Source organism: Candoia aspera, chromosome 3, assembly GCF_035149785.1.
Source record: "Candoia aspera isolate rCanAsp1 chromosome 3, rCanAsp1.hap2, whole genome shotgun sequence".
Lineage (NCBI taxonomy): Eukaryota > Metazoa > Chordata > Lepidosauria > Squamata > Boidae > Candoia > Candoia aspera.
Window position 1 is genome coordinate 113,848,951 of NC_086155.1, and position 20,030 is coordinate 113,868,980.

At 41.2% G+C, this 20,030-nt stretch overlaps 1 protein-coding gene across 2 annotated transcripts in view; it reads left to right on the forward strand.

Annotated features, from left to right (window-relative positions):
• APBB3 (amyloid beta precursor protein binding family B member 3) overlaps positions 1-16,956 on the forward strand; it is a 58,475-nt gene extending 41,519 nt beyond the window's left edge. The window contains exons 5-12 of one of the 2 annotated variants that reach the window (XM_063298648.1): positions 125-271; positions 3,065-3,192; positions 3,587-3,701; positions 9,132-9,219; positions 10,067-10,150; positions 11,115-11,230; positions 15,140-15,328; positions 16,506-16,956. In XM_063298648.1, the coding sequence (XP_063154718.1) occupies positions 125-271; positions 3,065-3,192; positions 3,587-3,701; positions 9,132-9,219; positions 10,067-10,150; positions 11,115-11,230; positions 15,140-15,328; positions 16,506-16,739 (1,101 nt within the window). In that variant the 3' untranslated portion in view covers positions 16,740-16,956. Of the gene's footprint in view, positions 1-124; positions 272-3,064; positions 3,193-3,586; positions 3,702-9,131; positions 9,220-10,066; positions 10,151-11,114; positions 11,231-15,105; positions 15,329-16,505 lie in introns of those variants that run through there. The other variant, XM_063298650.1, reaches the window with a different exon arrangement.
• Positions 16,957-20,030: the final 3,074 nt, after the last annotated feature.

The following is a 20,030-nucleotide window of genomic DNA, read 5'->3' on the forward strand; positions in this document are numbered from 1 at the left end:
TAGCTCAGAGCTCCAGTAACATATAAGCTGGGTTAAATAGCTGAAAGAATGTTGGAGAACCATTAGATGTGTCTGATGCCTATTGATGCATGCTCTCTCCCTCCCTCTCCCTCTCTCTTGCCAGTGTTTCGTTGTGCGCTCCTTAGGCTGGGTTGAGATTCCTGAGGAGGACTTGGCCCCAGGCAAAAGCAGCATTGCAGTGAATAATTGCATCCAGCAACTTTCTCAGAGTAATTGTGACCATTGGGGCCCTGCTGACAGATGGGCTGAGGTGAGTGCCTCATATATACAACCCGAGGGAAAAAGATTTGCTCCTAATCTAACACCTGTTTTCTCTTGCCAAATTCCACTGTCCCCCTTTCTGAATGCAGCCATTAATTTCTTGGACCCAACTGATCATGTGTTTCCTTTTGTCCCTTGGCCTGGATGCAGGATGGCAACTGAAGGTGCTTCCCCTCCTGTTTCCAGAGACCTCTTTTTTGTTCCGTCATAGGCTGATATCATTGCGTTCGGCTAAATGACTCTAGGGCATGCTGATTTTTAAAACTGGGCTTTATTTTCTGTTTCTACCAATACAACAAGCAAGCCTTGAGAACAGAAAGTCAAAGTAGTAAGTTAAACAAAGTGGCTGATAAAGAGGAATGGCAGTGGGGTATAGTCAGTAAAAAAATGGTATCTGATGTTTTATTATTTAATCAGCTGAGCGATACAGTATGGGCTGACACAGCCCCTTCTTCAAAAGCATACATGGCAGCAAAGGACAATTTTATGAACTGCTGGGCCAGGGGGCAAATTTTACGTGGCCAAGCCTACCTGCCTCTTCCTAAGACACTAACTGAAGCTGACAATGCAGCCCGGTTCTTCCTTAATAAAAAATCCACCCCAGCGGAAAGCCCAGAATGTGTGGGTGTGGCAGTCAGAGAAAGAGTTAGAAGTTTGGAGAGTTGGAGACCGAGAAAGTTGGATAAATGTTTGGAAGCCATAGGAACAGCTCAACTGAAAGAAGAGGCAAGCAACAGCTGCCCAGTGGTCAAAGCCAATGATCATGTCTGCAGCAGAACCAAGCAATCACAGCCATCTGAAGCAGACCTACAGAAGACTTCAAGGGCTGAAAATCAAGTCCAGGTCCCAACTGAATCTCAAGGCAGGCTGCAAGTAAACAGAAATCCTGGGCAGGTGGGGCCTAGCTCCAGGCCCTTGAAAGGCCTGAACTAAACCCCAAAGTCCTGGTAAGCAGGCCAGTTGCAGGGAAATGTGGAAGAAGATCTAAAAGAAAGGCCACTCAGAAGACCACTAGTTTCCAAGAGGTCCTAACCCAACTTTCCATTGACTGAACTAAAACAGACTGGGGGAGGAACAGGTTTGTTGTTTATTTGTTTAGTCACTTCTGACTCTTGGTGACTTCATGGACCAGCCCACGCCAGAGCTTCCTGTCAGTTGTCAACACCCCCAGCTCCCCCAGGGACAGGTCCGTCACCTCTAGAATATCATCCATCCACCTTGCCCTTGGTCGGCCCCTCTTCCTTTTGCCTTCCACTTTCCCTAGCATCAGCATCTTCTCCAGGGTGTCCTGTCTTCTCATTATGTGGCCAAAGTATTTCAGTTTTGCCTTTAATATCATTCCCTCAAGTGAGCAGTCTGGCTTTATTTCCTGGAGTATGGATGGTTTGATCTTCTTGCAGTCCAAGGCACTCTCAGAATTTTCCTTCAACACCACAGTTCCAAAGCATCGATCTTCCTTCTCTCAGCCTTCCTTATGGTCCAGCTCTCGCAGCCATCTGTTACTATGGGGAACACCATTGCTTTAACTATGCGGACCTTTGTTGTCAGTGTGATGTCTCTGCTCTTAACTATTTTATTGAGATTTGTCATTGCTCTTCTCCCAAGGGTTATGCGTCTTCTGATTTCCTGACTGCAGTCAGCATCCGCAGTAATCTTCGCACCTAGGAATACAAAGTCTTTCACTGCTTCTACATTTTCTCCCTCTATTTGCCAGTTATCAATCAAGCTGGTTGCCATAATCTTGGTTTTTTTGAGGTTTAGCTGCAAGCCAGCTTTTGCACTTTCTTCTTTCACCTTCATCATAAGGCTCCTCAGTTCCTCTTCGCTTTCAGCCATCAAAGTGGTATCATCTGCATATCTGAGATTGTTAATGTTTCTTCCAGCGTTTTCAACTCCAGCCTTGGATTCCTCAAGCCCAGCATGTCGCATGATGTGTTCTGCATACAAGTTGAATAGGTAGGGTGAGAGGATACAGCCCTGCCATACTCCTTTCCCAGAGGAACAGGACTACAGAAAAAAAAGCACCATAATCTCTTAATAAAAGTCCCTGCCCAGGGATTAGTTCCTTCTGCTTTTGTGTGTCTGTCTTAAAAAGTGTGCAGAGAGGAATTTGTAGCATATGCAGAGCATTACAATGAGATCCAGCTCCATCTGTGCACTGTTAAACCCCTGCTATTTCATTCCAAACTCCATCCCCCCAAGACCTTCTCCACCAGTCTAAGCCAATAGCAACAGGGACATGACTGGTCTCGCCTTCTGTACTGGCCTAAGCAGGAAAATTCAAAAGATTTTGAAGGTAAAGCAACTCTCCAATCACAACTGCTGGAATAGGACAAAACCCTTGAAACAGCTTGGGTCAAAATGGATGCATTTGTTCCCTATTCAAAACAAAATAGTCAAAACACAGGTATTGTATTTTGTTCCAGGAGTAGATTACTAGGCTTGTAGTAGAACTGTTTGGGGATGTATTTCTTAGACTCTGTAATTAGTTTAGATAAATTTATGCTAAGAGCTCAAGTGTTCCATATAATAAGGAGCTATTCAGTTACTGCTGTTAGACTTCTTTCCCAATTACATTGATAGGGATATTAAGTTGCCTTCATCCAGACAGAAGAGCCAAGAGGACTATGCTTTTTCACAGGGACTTTCTCTTTTATAGATACCCTAGGATAAGCATCCCAGTCACAGTTCTTCCCCATTATTACAGCTTTTGCTAAGCAAGGCTTAGGCAGAGGGCTTTTCATTCCTGCACCATTCACACTTCTCTGGCCTTCCTTTACAGGGCCAAAACATGGTGATGATCCTCAAGGAGGACACAATGAACTTAGTGGATCCTTTGGACCACAGCCTCATCCACTGCCAGCCCATCATCAATATCCGTGTTTGGGGTGTAGGCTGCAACAATGGCAGGTGAGTAATAACAGGGGAGGGGAGGGGAGGAGAAAGAAGACCTTCTCATTGAAAGAGAACTCCAAGGGCAACTTTTCAGTTTGTGTTGTACCTAGTGAGCGTATTAAGCCATAGGTTCTGTTGGGTGCAAAATGTAGGAGTGAGGATTATCCACTACCACCTTGACCTTCCCAGGGGGTCCTGCGCTCCTTCTTCCTACCTTTACCAAATGGGATCACTACCTATTCCCAGGCTATTAACAGGGTAGCTGCTTCAGATGTCCTTCATTAACCACTCTTTTTTCCCCCTACATGCTATGCTTGATCAAGGGACAGGTAAGTTCCCCTCTTCCTCCCGAAGCAAAGCTAGTGCTTGGAGCCCTGCTCTTGCTCACTGGGCTCTCCTCTCCTTGCAGGGATTTTGCTTTCGTGGCCAGTGACAAGGACACGTGTGTGCTGAAGTGCCATGTCTTCCACTGCAATGTGCCTGGCAAGGCTATTGCCAAAGCCCTGCATGAAATGTGCTCCAAGGTATCCCTCCTGTCTTGTAGCACAGTTCTTTACATTTATACATGAACATACACAGATACACATCACATGCATGTGCACACAGACACACATATGCTACAGATGGAAAGAGTGATGTGGTTCTGAGATGTACTTTTAGTGCAGCATCAAAAGTTTTCAGTACTCTAAATAAGTAACAGATGTGTTAATGTCAGATGTTTCATTCTGTAGGAGTGGGAGACAAAATGAATATTAAAATATTCTCAGTCTCTTTATTTACTTTCCAAACTAATGGGAAAGAATATGTAAAGGGGGTCACGACTCTGCCAATCTGTCTCTGCATAACTCTCTGAAAATAGAATGGATGAAGTTGGGAAGGCAGAGACAAAAAATCCTGAAAAATTCCCCCAAAGCTCCCTCTGGGAGATGCAGTTGGGTTGTGGCTTGGACCACCTCCTGGTCACATGACTCAGAGTATAGCATATACAGTCCACTTGTGCTTCCTAATGCACACAAACACATAGAAACAACACAAGGGAAGAGCAGAAACATGCACATACAGATGTGCCACGTTACTTCATTATGCAGAAGAACACAGAGACACCTCCTATGGCCACTGCTGGAAAAAGGGTCAGAGAGAACTCCAGAAGCCATGCTCTGCATGCTTTCCCTACCTTGTTACCTTCCCCCAATCTTACCTGCTACTGTATCTGTCACAAGCTTTCTGTTGTTATTCCTGGCAGCGGTGGGAGAGTTTATTCTCTTGCAACTCTGCTTTTACTACATATTGTACAAATGTTTACAGCCTGCATCACTTTATTGCAGTTCTGAATAGTTGCAAACAGTTCATATTGTGGAGTTCTTGGTGCTCTCTGAGCTTGGTTGGCTGGTTGCAGACATTTCATTACCTGACTAGGTAACATCATCAGTGCAAGTGAGTGTTGGTTTTGCTCGCACTTGCACTGATGATGTTACCTAGTTGGGTAATGAAACGTCTGCAAGCAACCAACCAAGCTCAGAGGGCACCAAGAACTCCACAGTCCAACCCTGAGCTACAGATATTCTCTTCTACAGTTTATATTTGCAGACTAAAAGCTCTCTGGATGAAGCAGAAATGGAAATTCTTCAAATCTTATGTAGGAAACTGCATGAAAGGGCAAACCTTATTCTTCCCAAGAATACAATACCAGAGGAGAAGGGACATATACTGTAAATGCCATGCTTAGAGGTGGTGAAACTATAGTGAGGGATTGGCGAAGAAAGAAAAGGCAGCTTTTATAGCAGTTTTACTTCTTGTGGCTTACCTGAAATGTAGAGTGCCTTCACACGTGGATAACAGGCAAAGCCAAAGGCACAGGTAGTATTTCATTTTTTAAAACAAATACATGCAGATTGATTGTGTATAGAAGAGGTTATCAGAATAGTATATCCAATCCACCTTCCCTTAAACTCTCAGAGCAGAGAGAAACAGATATTATATTATGTCATGCCCCCATATACAGGGTTTGCATAACTTCTCTCTTTTTATATAGTGTATATTTTGGGTGATATTCTTTATTTACATTGACCACCAGGAGGTGCTGTGTGCCAGGACCCGGATAGCTCATAAAGGTAATGCACTGTATATAGTCATCCGAAATGTGAAGGTCCGTGAGTTCAGTTCCTGGGAGAGGCTTTGAACCCTGCAGGATAACATCTGGCTACTCGCATCTGAGGAGTTGCAATAAGGACGGAACCGGTTGCATGGTGCCTCCTGGGGGTCAATGCAGCACAGAAAAAGGCAATGGCAGAATAAAAAACCGCAGACCACTACAGATAGCAAAGCAGGCAAGGAAGAAAGGAGAGCGTGCTATGAGAATGAGTACAGAAGAAAGAGCAACTTGGCAGAAATGAACAAATACACACAGTCAGAACAAGTAAAAAGGACGGGGGAAAGAGAGGAGTGGCATTTTTTAAACAGCATGGGAAAAGTTGGTGAATTAGCTGTGAAACTCTCAAGCAGTGCCAGATTTAGACTTGGTGAGGCCCTAAGCTGTATGAAGCTTGGAGGCCCTTTGTTAAAACTTTTCACCAGGAGGTCTCACTAAGGTGTGTACCAAAACAGGACCTTGGGTCACCAGAAAAAATTTTTGGAAACGTATATATGCCTTTTAATTATGTAACAGCAAGGTATTTAAAATTAAAAATACAAATTATTTTCAAATGAATGCATTTACTGATTACATGTTTATCATTTGGCTGGCTTGGTCTCTCTCATAGATTATAATATAGTATACCCTGGAAACAATACTTACATGTAATTTTTAAAATAATTTATATATATATATATATATATATATATATAATATTAATATATTATATTAATACATTATTAATATAAATAATTAATATATATTTATATTAATATATTTATAATGCTGACAAAATAGGTAATCAGGATCACTTTTATTAATATAAATAATAATGAACTCGTTTGCAAAATCAGGAAACTGGTATTCTGCCATTTTGTGAGGCCCCTGCAGCTACAGCTTGTTTAGCTTATGCCTAAATCCAGTGCTGCTCTCAAGACATGTGACAGGTTATGACAATTTCTTTGAAATGGAATTTTGCAAATTGTAGATGTACAAGTTGTAATGTTTTGTCTTTTGGAAGCCTGTCTTGTAATGAATCACGGCAGTCTTGTTGACCTATTTTCCATTTCCTGAGTGGCTACTTTATTTTGAGAAACACTTGATTTAAGCCTCACTGGTGTATTTCTGTTGTATATCCCTCTTCCTCATCTGAAGAGATGCAGTAAGCGTGTAGGTTGGCTGCAAACAAGAGATTGTGGTCATGCTCTGAGTGGAAACGAGAAGCCTGGCAGTATATGTAGCAGCCAGCATATTCTCTTCTATATGCAGTACTGCTTATATTTCCCCTGCACAGTTTCACTGTGCTACCCTGAAAGTGACCTGCTGTGTGAGCAGGTCTGGTCTACTGTAGATGGTGGGCTGAACATTCCTGAAGTTCTGATGAAATTTGGTCTGACCCCTGGCCTATGACGGTTATCTAATGTTCAGCGTTAGGAACAGCTTTGGGAAGGGACAGAGCAAATAAAGTATTGTCAGACATAGCGATGGTGACATACTGTGGTGCAGAGGATTTCATTTCATAATTCAGATTATTTTTCAGATTGATTTTCATTAAAAATTGGATAATGATTTTATCATTTTGTTCAATAAGAAACCTGATACACAACTGTGAGACCTATAGAAATTGAATCAGCTCTAGTTCAGTTAGAATGTATATGTGTGTTTATATATGCATGTTTGTGTGTGTGTATACACACACATACATTTATAATGATGTGTTAGGAAAGAGATAACCTGTGGCACTCTAAATGCTGCTCTCCTGTAATTTCTAGCATTCCTCACTATTGGCCAAAGTGGCTGAAGGTGCTGGGAGTTGTAGTTCTGTAATATTTGTAAATGGTACAGGTTGTAGAAGAATCAGGCTTTTAAACTGTAGTAATAAACTTTTTTTTCAGTTTTTTTCCAACTATCAAAAAAATATTTCAGCAAGGATATGCATCACTCAAAATATATTTTTTAAATAAAATTAAATAGGAATTTCAGCCAAATCAGGATGAAAATCTTAAAATACTGAATGATTAGTACAGTTAAAATAGCCTTCACCTTCACCTGTTTGTTCAAGCTTTTTGCTTTTTCCATTCCCATATTTATTTATTTATCTCATTTATCCCTGCCCATCTCCTTCCGTCGGAGGCCTCTGGACGGTTTACAACAAGTGATTAAAACCATCAGAATAATACAAAAAATAAAATACAATAAAAATACTATAAATAGAAATAAAAAATAAAGAATTAAAAATCCAAGCGATGAAACATCTAAAACAGTCCAAGTGTGGGAGGAGTGGTCTATAACAACCATCCCCATGTAGCTCTATTCCCCTCTCCACCCCAAGCGAGGTGGCAGAACCAGGTCTTCAGACTCCGCCGAAAGGCCAGGAGCGATGGGGCCGATCTCACCTCCGGGGGCATATTATTTTTCAGTTTAGAATAAATTAGTCCAGAGGAAGAAAAGAACTCTCTCTATATGTGCAAAAGAGGCAACTGCTTATTAACTGAATTTTTCCCCCAATAATTTATTTTAAAATGGGTAATCTTAAATTTGCTAAGTGTGTGCAGACAAATGAGATTATTTCTGTCTAATTTTCCTTTTCTTGAGGGAGATAATTTTAGTTTCATAGTTATTTTCCTTTCAAATAAATATGATCTACAGACTGATCCTTTACTGGAGCTACTCCATTCACTAAAGTGTACATACATCAACTTTCTTTGTTTTTTCACTTTAAGAGAAAAAGTGAAAGAATGAGATTGATCAGGTCTGGTATCTCTCATCTACATTGCTATCAGCAAGTATGTTACTAGAATGTAGTTAGAAGTTGTGATTGGTGTTTCTGATATCTGATGATATGGTATTTGAAGAGTCCTATCAAGAAGCCCTTTCATTTTTCCAATCTGCTTGGAGTTGGACTCTGATTAGGCTAGTTTAGTTGAAGTGCCTGGGGCATGGTCTCTTGATGTTATGTGGGATGAATTCCAAGCTATGAGTTTGATCCAGGTCCCTCTTGGGTTGTTAAGGTGGCCCAGGAGGTGACTTGTTGGGTCCATGCAGTGGTATCAGCTTCTTTGAGAGAATGGGGTGGTTCCTTTGGCCTTGAAGGATGTGGTGGTGTGCTCCCTTCTCAAGAGGCCATCCTTGTACCCAATGCTTTTGGGCAACTATTGACCTGTCTCCAGCATCCTTTTGTGGGGGGGAAGGTTGTTGAGAAGGTGGTTGGACAGCGGTTACAAAGGATCCTAAAGGAATCTGATTATCTGGACCTGTTTTAGTTGGGTTTCAGGCCAGAAGCCACTATGGAGATGGAATTGGTCATGTGACTGAAGCTCTGCCTGTTTTTTATGTACATAGTATTTACCATACCTTGTGAACATCCTTGGTAGTCATCAAAAGTATACAAATTGTGCAGCCTGCTCTCATTTTGTGAACGTTAGCCAATGGAGGTTTGTCCCAGTTGGTTGATGGTCTGAAAAAATCCTTCAGAACCATGCTCTCCACTAGCTCCGTCAGAACTAGACTTCTAGTGTTTGCTAGTCAAGCAGCAGAGCAACTAAGCAGCTGTAACCTGAGATCTGTGTACCTGTTAGTAAGCTCAACTAACCTATGTTGGAGTTACTTCTGAGTAATCAAACAGAGGGTCAGATCACATTTATTGAAGAAAGGTGACTTATTATTTGAGTTCTTATTTTGCCTATACTTGGAGATCCAGAGTGTTGTAGTTGTCCATCCTTTTCCATGTAGCCCTCTCAAGGCAGGACTTTGTTCCTGAGTTTTACTATGAAACCACACTAAAACAGGCTTTAAGCTGTAATCGCCTTTTTCTATATTGTAGATTATGGCTGAGCAAGCAGTGGCAAGTAGCAGCCTCACTCGATCCGTCACCCTTGAATCTATCTCTCCAAATGACATATCTCTGCAAGGTAACAAGATTCCAAATCAAGTCTGTTTAATTACACACATTTTATTTTTCCTCACAATTACAGAAATGTAGCAATTATTCCTTGGGCTGTCATATAAAGATCCACCACTCTTCATCTTACCTTGAAAAGAACCTCTGCATAGGGATGAAAGATTAAATAACAAAGCAGCATTTTCTCTCTATAAAGGTGATTTACTGGATATCACTTTGGCTTGGTTGCTTGGTATCTTTATTTTTGGATGGATCTTGTCTGGCCTTCACAGAGTCTTATGTGTGGTAAATTGTCTCACTTGATAGGATCTGAGGTCTCTCATACCTTTCCTGATGCACCGTGAACTAAACTGCAGTTACAGTAAATAGTAGATTGCCATGGTGCCATTTGAAAATACACAATTGAATGCCAGCTATAGTTGTGGAGCAATTCAGGAAATGGTTGGGAAGTCAGAGAGGTGGTCAGTGAAGAACACATCTGCTGGCTACCTGTGCCACCAAAACATGACCGAAAGAGTTACTGCCAGGCTGATGTTCCTGTGTTCTGGCTATTTACAGAGAGGGGTTTCATTGGTATTCTTTGCTTTCAAACAAGGAAAAACTGATGTGATTTTGAATGCCCCCTTAATATAACCTATAATGCAGCATTTGGTACCTCCTATAAAAACTTGCATTCCTTAGATAGATGGCAGGGACCCCTGAATGAACTCAGTGGGACTTACTTTGGGATCATGCTGAAATACTGATTATTCATTCCAGCTGCCATGTTTCAGTATCTCCTTATTTCCAGTGCCCTGAGATTTATTTTCTAAACAACAGAATGGAACAAATCTGTCCTCTTTCTTTTGTTCCTGCAGCTGACATATTGGATGCTGTGAGAGAGTCTATCCAGAAATACAAAGCTTTCTATATCGGCAGCTTACCAATATCTAAATCTATGGGTAGGTAGCTCTGAATGACTTCTGCAACTTGTGTTTATAGCTGGCTTCATACTTGTTGTGAGGTGTAATGTGGTTTATTTAATTAGCCTTCCTAACTAACTTCTGCATGATAGGTTGCAATCGGTGGCTGATTTTTATGCTTACAAGACTCTGTGCCAGGCACTGTATATGCAGAAAGGAATGTTTCTGTTGATGAGATTCCTGTGCAGTGGTGCTTTCTTCTCTGTACTGGATAGAATAGATTGGCCACATGAATAATGCTATCAGGTCTGAGTTGCAAATATCTGCAGCTATTTGCTGACCAATAAATGGCAGCAAAGAAAAACTGCGAAGTCTGATTTTTTGCATGTGAGATCTGCCAACTTGAATGGAAATGAAAATCCATTGGTTTTGGGTTTTTTTTTTATTGCAGTTTGCTCTTGAGTTCAAGCCATGTAAGGATTGATAGGAGGTGACAGGAATCCAGTTGGAGGATAGATTTGATTGGAAAAGGATTAAGGAATGAAGAGTGAAATACTGCTTTTCTTTGAGGTTGTATTTCAGCTAAAAAATAAATATGAAAATCTATAATGAAGCCCTTTAACAGCTGTTTGTCAAGAAATCAACAAGTTCATCATGTTGCCTTGCTATTGTACCTGTTACAGGTTTTCATGATGTGCAGCTGTTAAAGGTGTAGGAAGCCATTAGGCATAAACAACTAGAAATAATAGAAATCTCAGTGTTTGAAGTTACCACATTCCTTTTGGGTAAATGGATATTTCTCTCAAACTAGCCGATCTCTTGAAATATCTCAAAACAGATGGTTTCTTTAGTCACCTTTCTACATCTTTGGCCTTGGAAGGAATCTTAAGCAGCCAAGTTGCCTTGACTGGATTCAAACCCTGGATCCTGAAAGTACCTCTTCTGTGGCTCCTGGTGAAAAGGGGCTTGGCTTATTCATTTCTTTCTTGCCTTGGCACTTTAGGGATTGATGTGCTAAATAATGCCATTGAAACTCTGATGGGCAGCCGTAACCGTGAGCAGTGGATTGAAGCTGTGATTAGTGTTTCAGACTCAGTGATGCAAGCAGATCAGACTGAAGTAAGGCTCTTTGTGGTACTGTAAACAGTAGAATCTTTCTCTTCCCACCGAGTATCTGAGTATGACCTTGGTATCTGTTTCCTAAATGTGCTGTGGCCTGCTTGCTCTGCTTATCCCAGAAACCAAGTAACCAGCCAAGGAGCCACTTGAGTGAAAAACTGGTAGCTGGAATTTTTCTCACCATCACTGTTGGAATGCTATTACCTAGAGCAGGGGTGGGCAGCCTTCTTCTGTATAGGGGCCAGAGGCTGCTGCCACTGCCATTTCCTGAGGAAGTGGTGAGCACTCTCTCCCTCTCTGTTGTGGGTCAGGTAAATATATTTCTTTTTGGGACCAAGGGATGGATGATTTTGGCCGGTGGGCACATCTGGCCCATGGGCCATAGGTTGCTGACCCCTGATCAGCTTGCCATCAGACCTGGGCTGCAAAATCCAGATGATGACTAGATGACAGCAAAGATTCAAATCTCTACACTGACTCCATAATCTATTGAGTCCTGCATGTCTAACAGTATTTGATCATAAAAAGTATTGCCTTAATTAGTATTCACTAGGATTATTGCTTCTTAGTTCAGCTGATTATTTTGTCAATGGGACAAAAAATATCAGTATTTTAAGGGTTTATTTAAGCATAATCAGGATAGATGAAATTCAGCCAATCTTTATACTTTTGAGTGCCACTGATTTCAGGAGAAGAGAATTAGGAAGCTTAACTTAGTTTGTCACTAAGTTTACAATGCACTTCTATTCATGTATATATATATATATATATACACACACACACACACAATGCACTTCTATTTATTTATGTTTTATTTATTAATCAAATTTATCACCCCCCATCTCCCAAAAGGAACTTTGGGCAGTTTACAATAAAAGATAGATAAAAATATAAAACTATAAAACCCTATAATACAAATACAATAAATATAATAAAAACCTCGATGGTTAAAAGTTCTTTATAATTTGCAGGCAGAGCTGGGTCCTTCTAAGAAACTAACCATCCCCAGGAATAGCTACTCTCCCTCCCGCCCCAGGCATAATTACAGAACCAGGTCTTTAGCTGTTTCCTAAAGTCCAGGAGGGAGGGAGCTAATCTCACTTCCAGGGGAAGGATATTCCAAAGGGCAGGTGCTATTGCAGAGAAGGCCCGCCTCCTGGACCCTGCCAGATGGAATTCTCTTGCAGACGTGGTCCATAGCATGCCCTCTCTACACGACTGGGTGGGACGGGCTGATGTGATGGGGAGGAGACGGTCCCTTAGGTAACCTGGACCCGTGCTATGTAGGGCTTTAAAGGTGATAACCAACACCTTGAATTGGACCTGGAAGCATACTGGCAACCAATGCAGCTTGCGGAGCAAAGGAGTGATGTGTGCTGATCTTGGGAAACCCAAGATTGCCCGAGCAGCTGCATTTTGCACCAGCTGGGCGTAACTGGCGCAGAACACAAAGTTGCACAAAGGCCCTCCTAGCCACGGCTGCCACCTGCTCTTCGAGCAGGAGCCATGAGTCCAGGAGGACCCCCAAGTTACACACCGGGTCTGTCTGGGGCAGTGCAACCCCATCCAGAACTAAAGATGACAATTTCCCAGAAATCAAGGAGCCATTAATCCACAGCCACTCCATCTTCCCCGGGTTCAGCCACAACCTGTTGTCCCCCATCCAGGCCCCCACAGCCCCCAGGCACTCGGAAAGGGTGGCCACAGCATCACTTACTTCACCCGGGTTGGAGATGTATAATTGGGTATCATCTGCATATTGATGATACCTCACCCCGTAGTGACGGATGATCTCGCCCAGTGGTTTCATGTAGATGTTAAAAAGGAGCGGAGAGAGTACCGAGCCCTGCGGCACCCCACAAAGGAGGGGCCGCGGGCTGGATCTCTCGCTCCCTATCAACAGCAACTGGGACCGACCCTGGAGGAAGGAGGTGAACCAGCACAGAACCACGCCGCCCACCCCCAACTCCCTAAGTCGGTCCAGAAGGATACCATGGTTGATGAGCAAAGCCACTGAGAGGTCAAGAAGAGCAAGGATGGATGCACTGCCTCCATCTCGCTCCCGCCAGAGGTCATCCATAAGTGCGACCAATGCTGTTTCCGTCCCATAACTGGGCCTGAAACCTGACTGAAAGGGGTCTAGATAATCCGTTTCATCCAGAATCCTCTGGAGCTGCAAAGCCAACACTTTCTCAACCACCTTCCCCAAAAAGGGGAGGTGGGAGACTGGGCGAAAATTGTCCAGTATAGTAGGGTCCAGCGATGGTTTCTTGAGGAGGGGGTGCACCAGCGCTTCCTTAAAGGCTGCTGGGAACACCCCCTCTCTCAAGGATGTGTTTACCATCGCCTGGACCCAGCCACATGTCACCTCCCATGCTGCTTTCACCAGCCAGGAGGGGCATGGGTCTAATTGGCACGTGGTAGCATTTATAGTTCAAAGGATCCTGTCCACTTCCTTGGGTTCAACAGGATCGAACTGGTCCCAGATAACCTGGTAAGTACGTTCCCTGGGTAGCTCCTCCGACTCTGTCTCACGCTTGGAGTCTAACTCGGTCCGGATCCGAGAGATTTTATCCTGCAGGTGCCCCGAAAATTCCTCTGCACGGCCCTGTAGATGGAAGTCTGACTCCCCTTTTCCTAAAAGGGATCAGGTAATCTTAAACAGGGCCGCCGGGCAGCAAGCTGCGGATGCAATAAGAGCAGAGAAGTACTGACGCTTCGCCGCTCTTACCGCCACAAGGTAGGCCTTAATCGCGGCTCTAGCTTGTGTTCGGTCGGGATATATATATATCTCCCTGCTATCTTCAGTAGGTTTTCCCCCCAGGGATATTTGCATATATTAGCAGCTTTATAGCAGAGTTATAGTCAGGTTTATTGAAATTAAGTCCTACTAAATTTAATGGAATTCTCCCTGGTCAGAAAGCTTAGGTTTCCCGCAGTAGTTCTTTAATCTGTGCTAGCCATTTGCCATCAAAATTAAATGATGCTGCCAAAGCTAAACATTTTAACGATCCATTAATTCCATTGGGAGAGAACAATGCACATAGTTAATTCTCCCATTGAAATCAGTTGGATTTTAATGTGCTTAGCTTTATTTGTATCTTACAAATTCAACTGATTTCCTTTAGAAAATTAAGAACTTGCATTAATCTCTACCACTGAGAGCTTTAGTATCCTTATCTTTGCTTGGGGTTTGTGTATAGTTCAGCTTAATTTATTAAATATAGATTTGGAAAACCAATCACAAATGTTGAAGGGTCATTCAAGGCCTTTATTAACATGCTCAGTAATATCAGTCTTCAGAGATGATTGATAAATCCAGATACAGTTACATCCGATTTGTTCCACTAAGCACTAAGTATTGCTTTCTGCAGAGTGGAACTTACGTTTATAAATCACTTAGCTATATCATGTTATTCTTCCAATAACATTTCCTTTTAACATATTGCATTAAACTACAGATTTCAAGCCCTATCTGCTGGATTTATACACCATAATATGGTTTGTTTGAATTTGCCATGGCAAAATTCAGTTGTTGTGACTTCTAAAGCATAGTTTATAGTTTAGCACAATATCTGAACACCACTGTCACTGATTTAATAAATTATGGTTAAAACAAATCATGGCTTACAGTTCTGTGTGATCTAGCTGTCTGATTCAAGATGCTCACCCACCACCATACACAAAAATAAATGCATCAGATTTATGAGGCTGGACATATAATCCATCTTTGTATTAGGAATGGGCATTTTTTAAAAAAAGAAAAGGAAGTGGAAGTATGATTTCTGTGCAAAGAACACCCAGAGCTTGCAACTAGTATCAGGAGTACAGCTGAAGTGAAATGCAATGAGTACTTATGTTTTTTGTATTCTTAGTGTAATCTGACTGGATTCTTCTGTATTCTTTGAGGCTGAGGAGGAGGAAGATTCCTGCATTTGGGAATGCCAAGTCCGTTATGTGACTTTTATTGGGATTGGGAGAGACGCCCACACATTTGGACTCATTGCTGACATGGGGAAACAACATTTCCGGTGCACGGCCTTTTGGTGTGAACCAGATGCTGGAACTATTTCAGAAGCAGTGCAGGCTGCATGCATGGTAAATGCTGTGAGAGTAATATAAACCAGAGCAGATTTCATGAAACCTATTGTTCATCTAAACAAACTTCCTCTTAAACTTGCTTACATTTCACCTCCCTACCACTCTCGGTCCCACTCCCCATCAAACAGAAGCCATTGTTTTCTGCCACAGTACCCAATGTTTTTAAAATGCTTGAAAATAAAAAGATCAACAAGTCTTGTCTGAAAGAAATTATGATTGGTTATCACCAGCCAGAATAAACCACCTGAAATATTCTAGTCTGTCCAATTGAGGAGTTCTAAGCCATTCTGCCAGAACCCTTCCCTGCAGCCTAGTTCTAGGAAAAAGAGAAAGACAGAACTTAATGAAACATTATGGAGCATCCTAAGAATCAGTGAAAGCCAGTCTTTTTGTTGAGATCACTGTTTGGTATAATAATGTTGCGCACCATATTGACAATAAGGGTATAGCCAAAAAATCAGAATAACACCTAATAATTGGACTTAGCTTTAATGACCATATCGGTGAATTATAAAATATCTGGCCAGTTCCATCTGATGAATCCTGTATGCAATTTTAGACAAGTATTTTCAAATTAAACCATCACATTTTACATATTCAGGTTTCTCCAAATAACTTACTGGATTGTCATATTCTTACATGAATAGGATAGCAGCTCACAGCATCTTGGCTGATCTTGAAAAAGCTAAGCAGGGTTGGACCTAATCAAACCTGAATGGTAGACCACAAAGAATCTTAGCTTGAGAAGAAAGGAAAACATTCAGAAGAAGGCAATGGTAAACTGTTGCCATATTATCTTTTTTTTTAATCCGATCATGTCTGATTCTTGAACACTGCCTGGACAAGTTCCTGCACTCTTCTTGGCAAGGTTTTTTCAGAAGTGGTTTGCCATTGCCTCCTTCTTAGGGCTGAGAGAAAGTGACTGGCCTTGTGCCTAAGGTGGGACTAGAATTCACAGTCTCCCGGTTTCTAGCTTGATGCCTTAACCACTGCATCAAACTGGCTCTCATTATATCTTTTAATCACCAGGAAACTGAATGAGTCTTTACCATTATATGATAAGGAGAAGAATTTTACAACAAAAAAGAACTACAAACGTTAATTAAGGTTTTTGTAAGCTATGACTAGCTATATAATCTCTAAATTCACTGTAATTTATGTGTTTCTTCGATAGGTTCAGTATCAAAAGTGCTTAGTGGCTTCTACATCACGAATGAGATCAAAAAGTGGTTCACACTCCATCATGAAGCTGAAAAGGACAATGTCACTCGACTCACCTGTATGTCCGTTTCCCATCACAGGACCCTCCTTGCAGAAAACCAGCAGTGGGGCCATGACACGCAAGAGGGGAGTGTTCTCTTTCTTTGAAACATTCCGCCAGAAACATTCCATGCTGCACACTCCCTAAGATGGAAACAAAGTCTGGTGGCCCCAGATGACACTTAATGACAATGTCCTTTGATGTCCAGGCTAAGAATGTAAATAGCATAATTTTGTCTGTTAACATCTTTCACTGAAGTGAAAACAGCCAATACATCCAAACAAGACAGATTCTGGAGATGCTATGCATATTTCTTCCAGCCCTTTGCTATATAGATGCTGTAAGGAAGAGGCAAGCTTGTTGCGGGGGGCGGGGGGGGGGGAGAAGCAATGCTGCACAAGAATATTTGAGGGTTCTGCTTGCCACTAAGAGCAAGTAACATCACAATCACTGCATAAGCTTAAAATCTTGCTCAGCTTGCCAAGGGACTGATAGGTCTGAGCAAAGCAGCCAATTCATCTTCATACAGTAACAACACATGATTTTATATAATTAAAGCTGTGGATATTTCCATGATTCCTTTCCTAGCTGTAATTTGCACTCTTGGAATATGACACTGGAATACAGGCTCAAGAGAAGAAAGAAACTGCTGAATCTCTAGGTATGTGCTTGACTTAGTATGAACTCTTGATCTGTGAGACAGAAATACAAATGAATTTATCCCTGGAAAACCAATAAATGATTGACATCAAGGGTCCCCACACTCATGCCATCCAAATGTGTTTGCACTACAAATCCCAAAATTTCCAGTCAATAATTAGTATACTTTATGAATCCATGCACAGTTCTCACCATTGTACTAGTTTCCCCTTCTGAATCAAAATTTTGTTTATTTGGTAACGTCTGTATCTATCTTTTAACATTTGAACATTGTCAGTAAGTAGTGTTGCCGTCATGCAGACACTTGGAAACAATTCTTCTGAAACAAGCACCTGACCATAATGGACAGATCAGGTGGTGCACATAATCCCAGTGCTTTCTAACCAAATGATTGTAAACAAACTGTGCGTGCGTAGTGCTAGCACACATGACTGCCCTTTATGACATGGCCCTTACACCAGTCTGGCACTTGGGTTGAAAGCATCCATCTAGAGATCAGACCATCATTTGATGATCCAGTGCTGGTGATTCATATAAGAGAGAAATAATAATGAGGAAGCGTTCCCTTTGGATTTCTTTTTCAAAAAATATAATATTGAAAGCCTGGTTCACTAGCATTGTGGAAATGACTACTCACTCCCATATCTATGCCTAAAAATAGATGGGTGACACTGGTAGGTAGAAGGATGGATCTCCAAATGCATTGCTTTCCCTTCAGTTTTGTGCCTGATGTAATTCATTTTCTTTAATAAGTAATCCTGGATTAAGATAGACTCAAGTCTACCTCAGTGATACTTTTTATCTATCTATATTGTGCAAATAAAGTACTAATATGGATTAAAGCTATATTTGCTTTATGCTTGGTCTCTGTCTCCAGACACTTCTATTGCTGCTCAAATGAGTGGTTGAATACATATAGCATAAATGAACCAAGTTTTGCTCAATTGAACCAACAGTTTTAGACAAAGCTATTAGAATAGCTAAGCTTAATGATACAAGACTTGTCCTTGATACTTCAGTCTTTAATAATGGTTTTACCATTTTATTCAGGATGAATATTAAGCCAACAGATGTGTAATTTCCTTAGTTCCCTCCTTAGAGACATATCTCACCACGTCTAACCCAAGGAAGCATCATTTTTTTAAAATAATAATTTTATTGGTGATGTGTAACAAACAAATTAAATAAAAATAATACATAAGTAATAATACACTTTTAAAATGTGATTTAGTAGTATTACTAGTATTTTAAATTAATTAAATGCTTTGACTTATTACATTTAGACCATATAGAAACATAATGCTCCATCTTCTCATTTTAGAATATAAAGACATTTCAGGCATTGATGAAGAACACGTATCTGAAATCTATTTCTTAACTTCAGAAGTATAAATTTCTTTTCTCAACCCCAGACTTGACAAGCCCAAAATTCTTCATAAAATGTGAAATACCATATTTTAGGAGTATAGGTCAACATTACATTTAACTACTACTTCCCCCCCCCCAAATTATGTTAATGTATGTTGTAGCTTGAAACCAAATGAAAGGCATGACTGGTCATGACCAAATCATGTGAGTCAAAGAGCCCTTAAATGTCTTACAATGTCAGCAGTATTGTGATTGCCTGGACTAGTCCCTGCAGTTTTCTTGGCAAAGTTTTTCAGAAGTACTTTGCCATTGCCTCCTTTCTAGGCTGAGAGAGAGTGACTGGCCCAAGATCCCCCAGCTGGCTTTGTGCCCAAGGCATGGTCATGGTCTCCTGGTTTCTAGCCTGGTGCCTTAACCACTACATCAAACTGGCTCTGCAAGAAATCATATGTCCAACCTTCTTTAAACATTCTTTCAGGAATCCAATAAACACAAAACTATATTTTCTGATAAAATTAACTTCATTCTTAGATTGTAAGTATATGTTACATTGCTCAAAGTTTGGGCTGATTTTCAAAAATTGGATATTCTAATTCTTTCACCTTTCACAATTCTTGCTCCACATTTCATATATATTGCTAATGCTAACTTTCATCCTATTTTTAGTTCCATATAGAATTGAACTGATCAATTGCTTTACCAGAGAAACATCGATAAACCTTTAGACTGAGCACAAGTAAACTGCACTGCTCTGGGAGAGTGGCTTGGGATGTCAAAAGAGAGAAAGGTCTGGTACATTAAATTGACATAAATAAGAAACAGCAGCAATCCTCTGAATGATAGGAGAGTATAGTGATATTCTGCTCTGTTCTATTCATATAAGAATCTTATCCAACATGTAGTTTGGTTTTGTCTGGGACTGCTATCTGAACGTAGCTAGAGCCAATGCATGATTCATTGGCTTAAGTGCTCTTAATCCAAAATAAGCAATACAAACAAATCCTAAGACATAGGAAAAGACTTGCTGGTAAAGAAGGCTAGAATCAGTTTATTCAGGCAGTGAAGAACAAAGACTACCTTCTTTTGGCATATAACAGCCAACACCCCCAGTAATGGACTGTACCAATTGGATACTGTATTGCCTTCCCCTCAAGGGTTTGGGAAAGATATTTGAGGATTTTGTATCATAACAGGAATACATTCAGCCATCTTGCCTATTATAATATGAAGACCCCATCTTGGCCCCAAATGGCACCAGTGAAAGTATCTGAGATCATGGGTGTGATCTCTCATTTGAGATCAGGGAAAGCTCCTGGGTTGATGCAATCCCTTCTGACTTAATTAAAAAAGTACTGTGAATGATGGGTACCTGCTCTGGCCATGATGTTTACTACTACTGATAAATGTGAC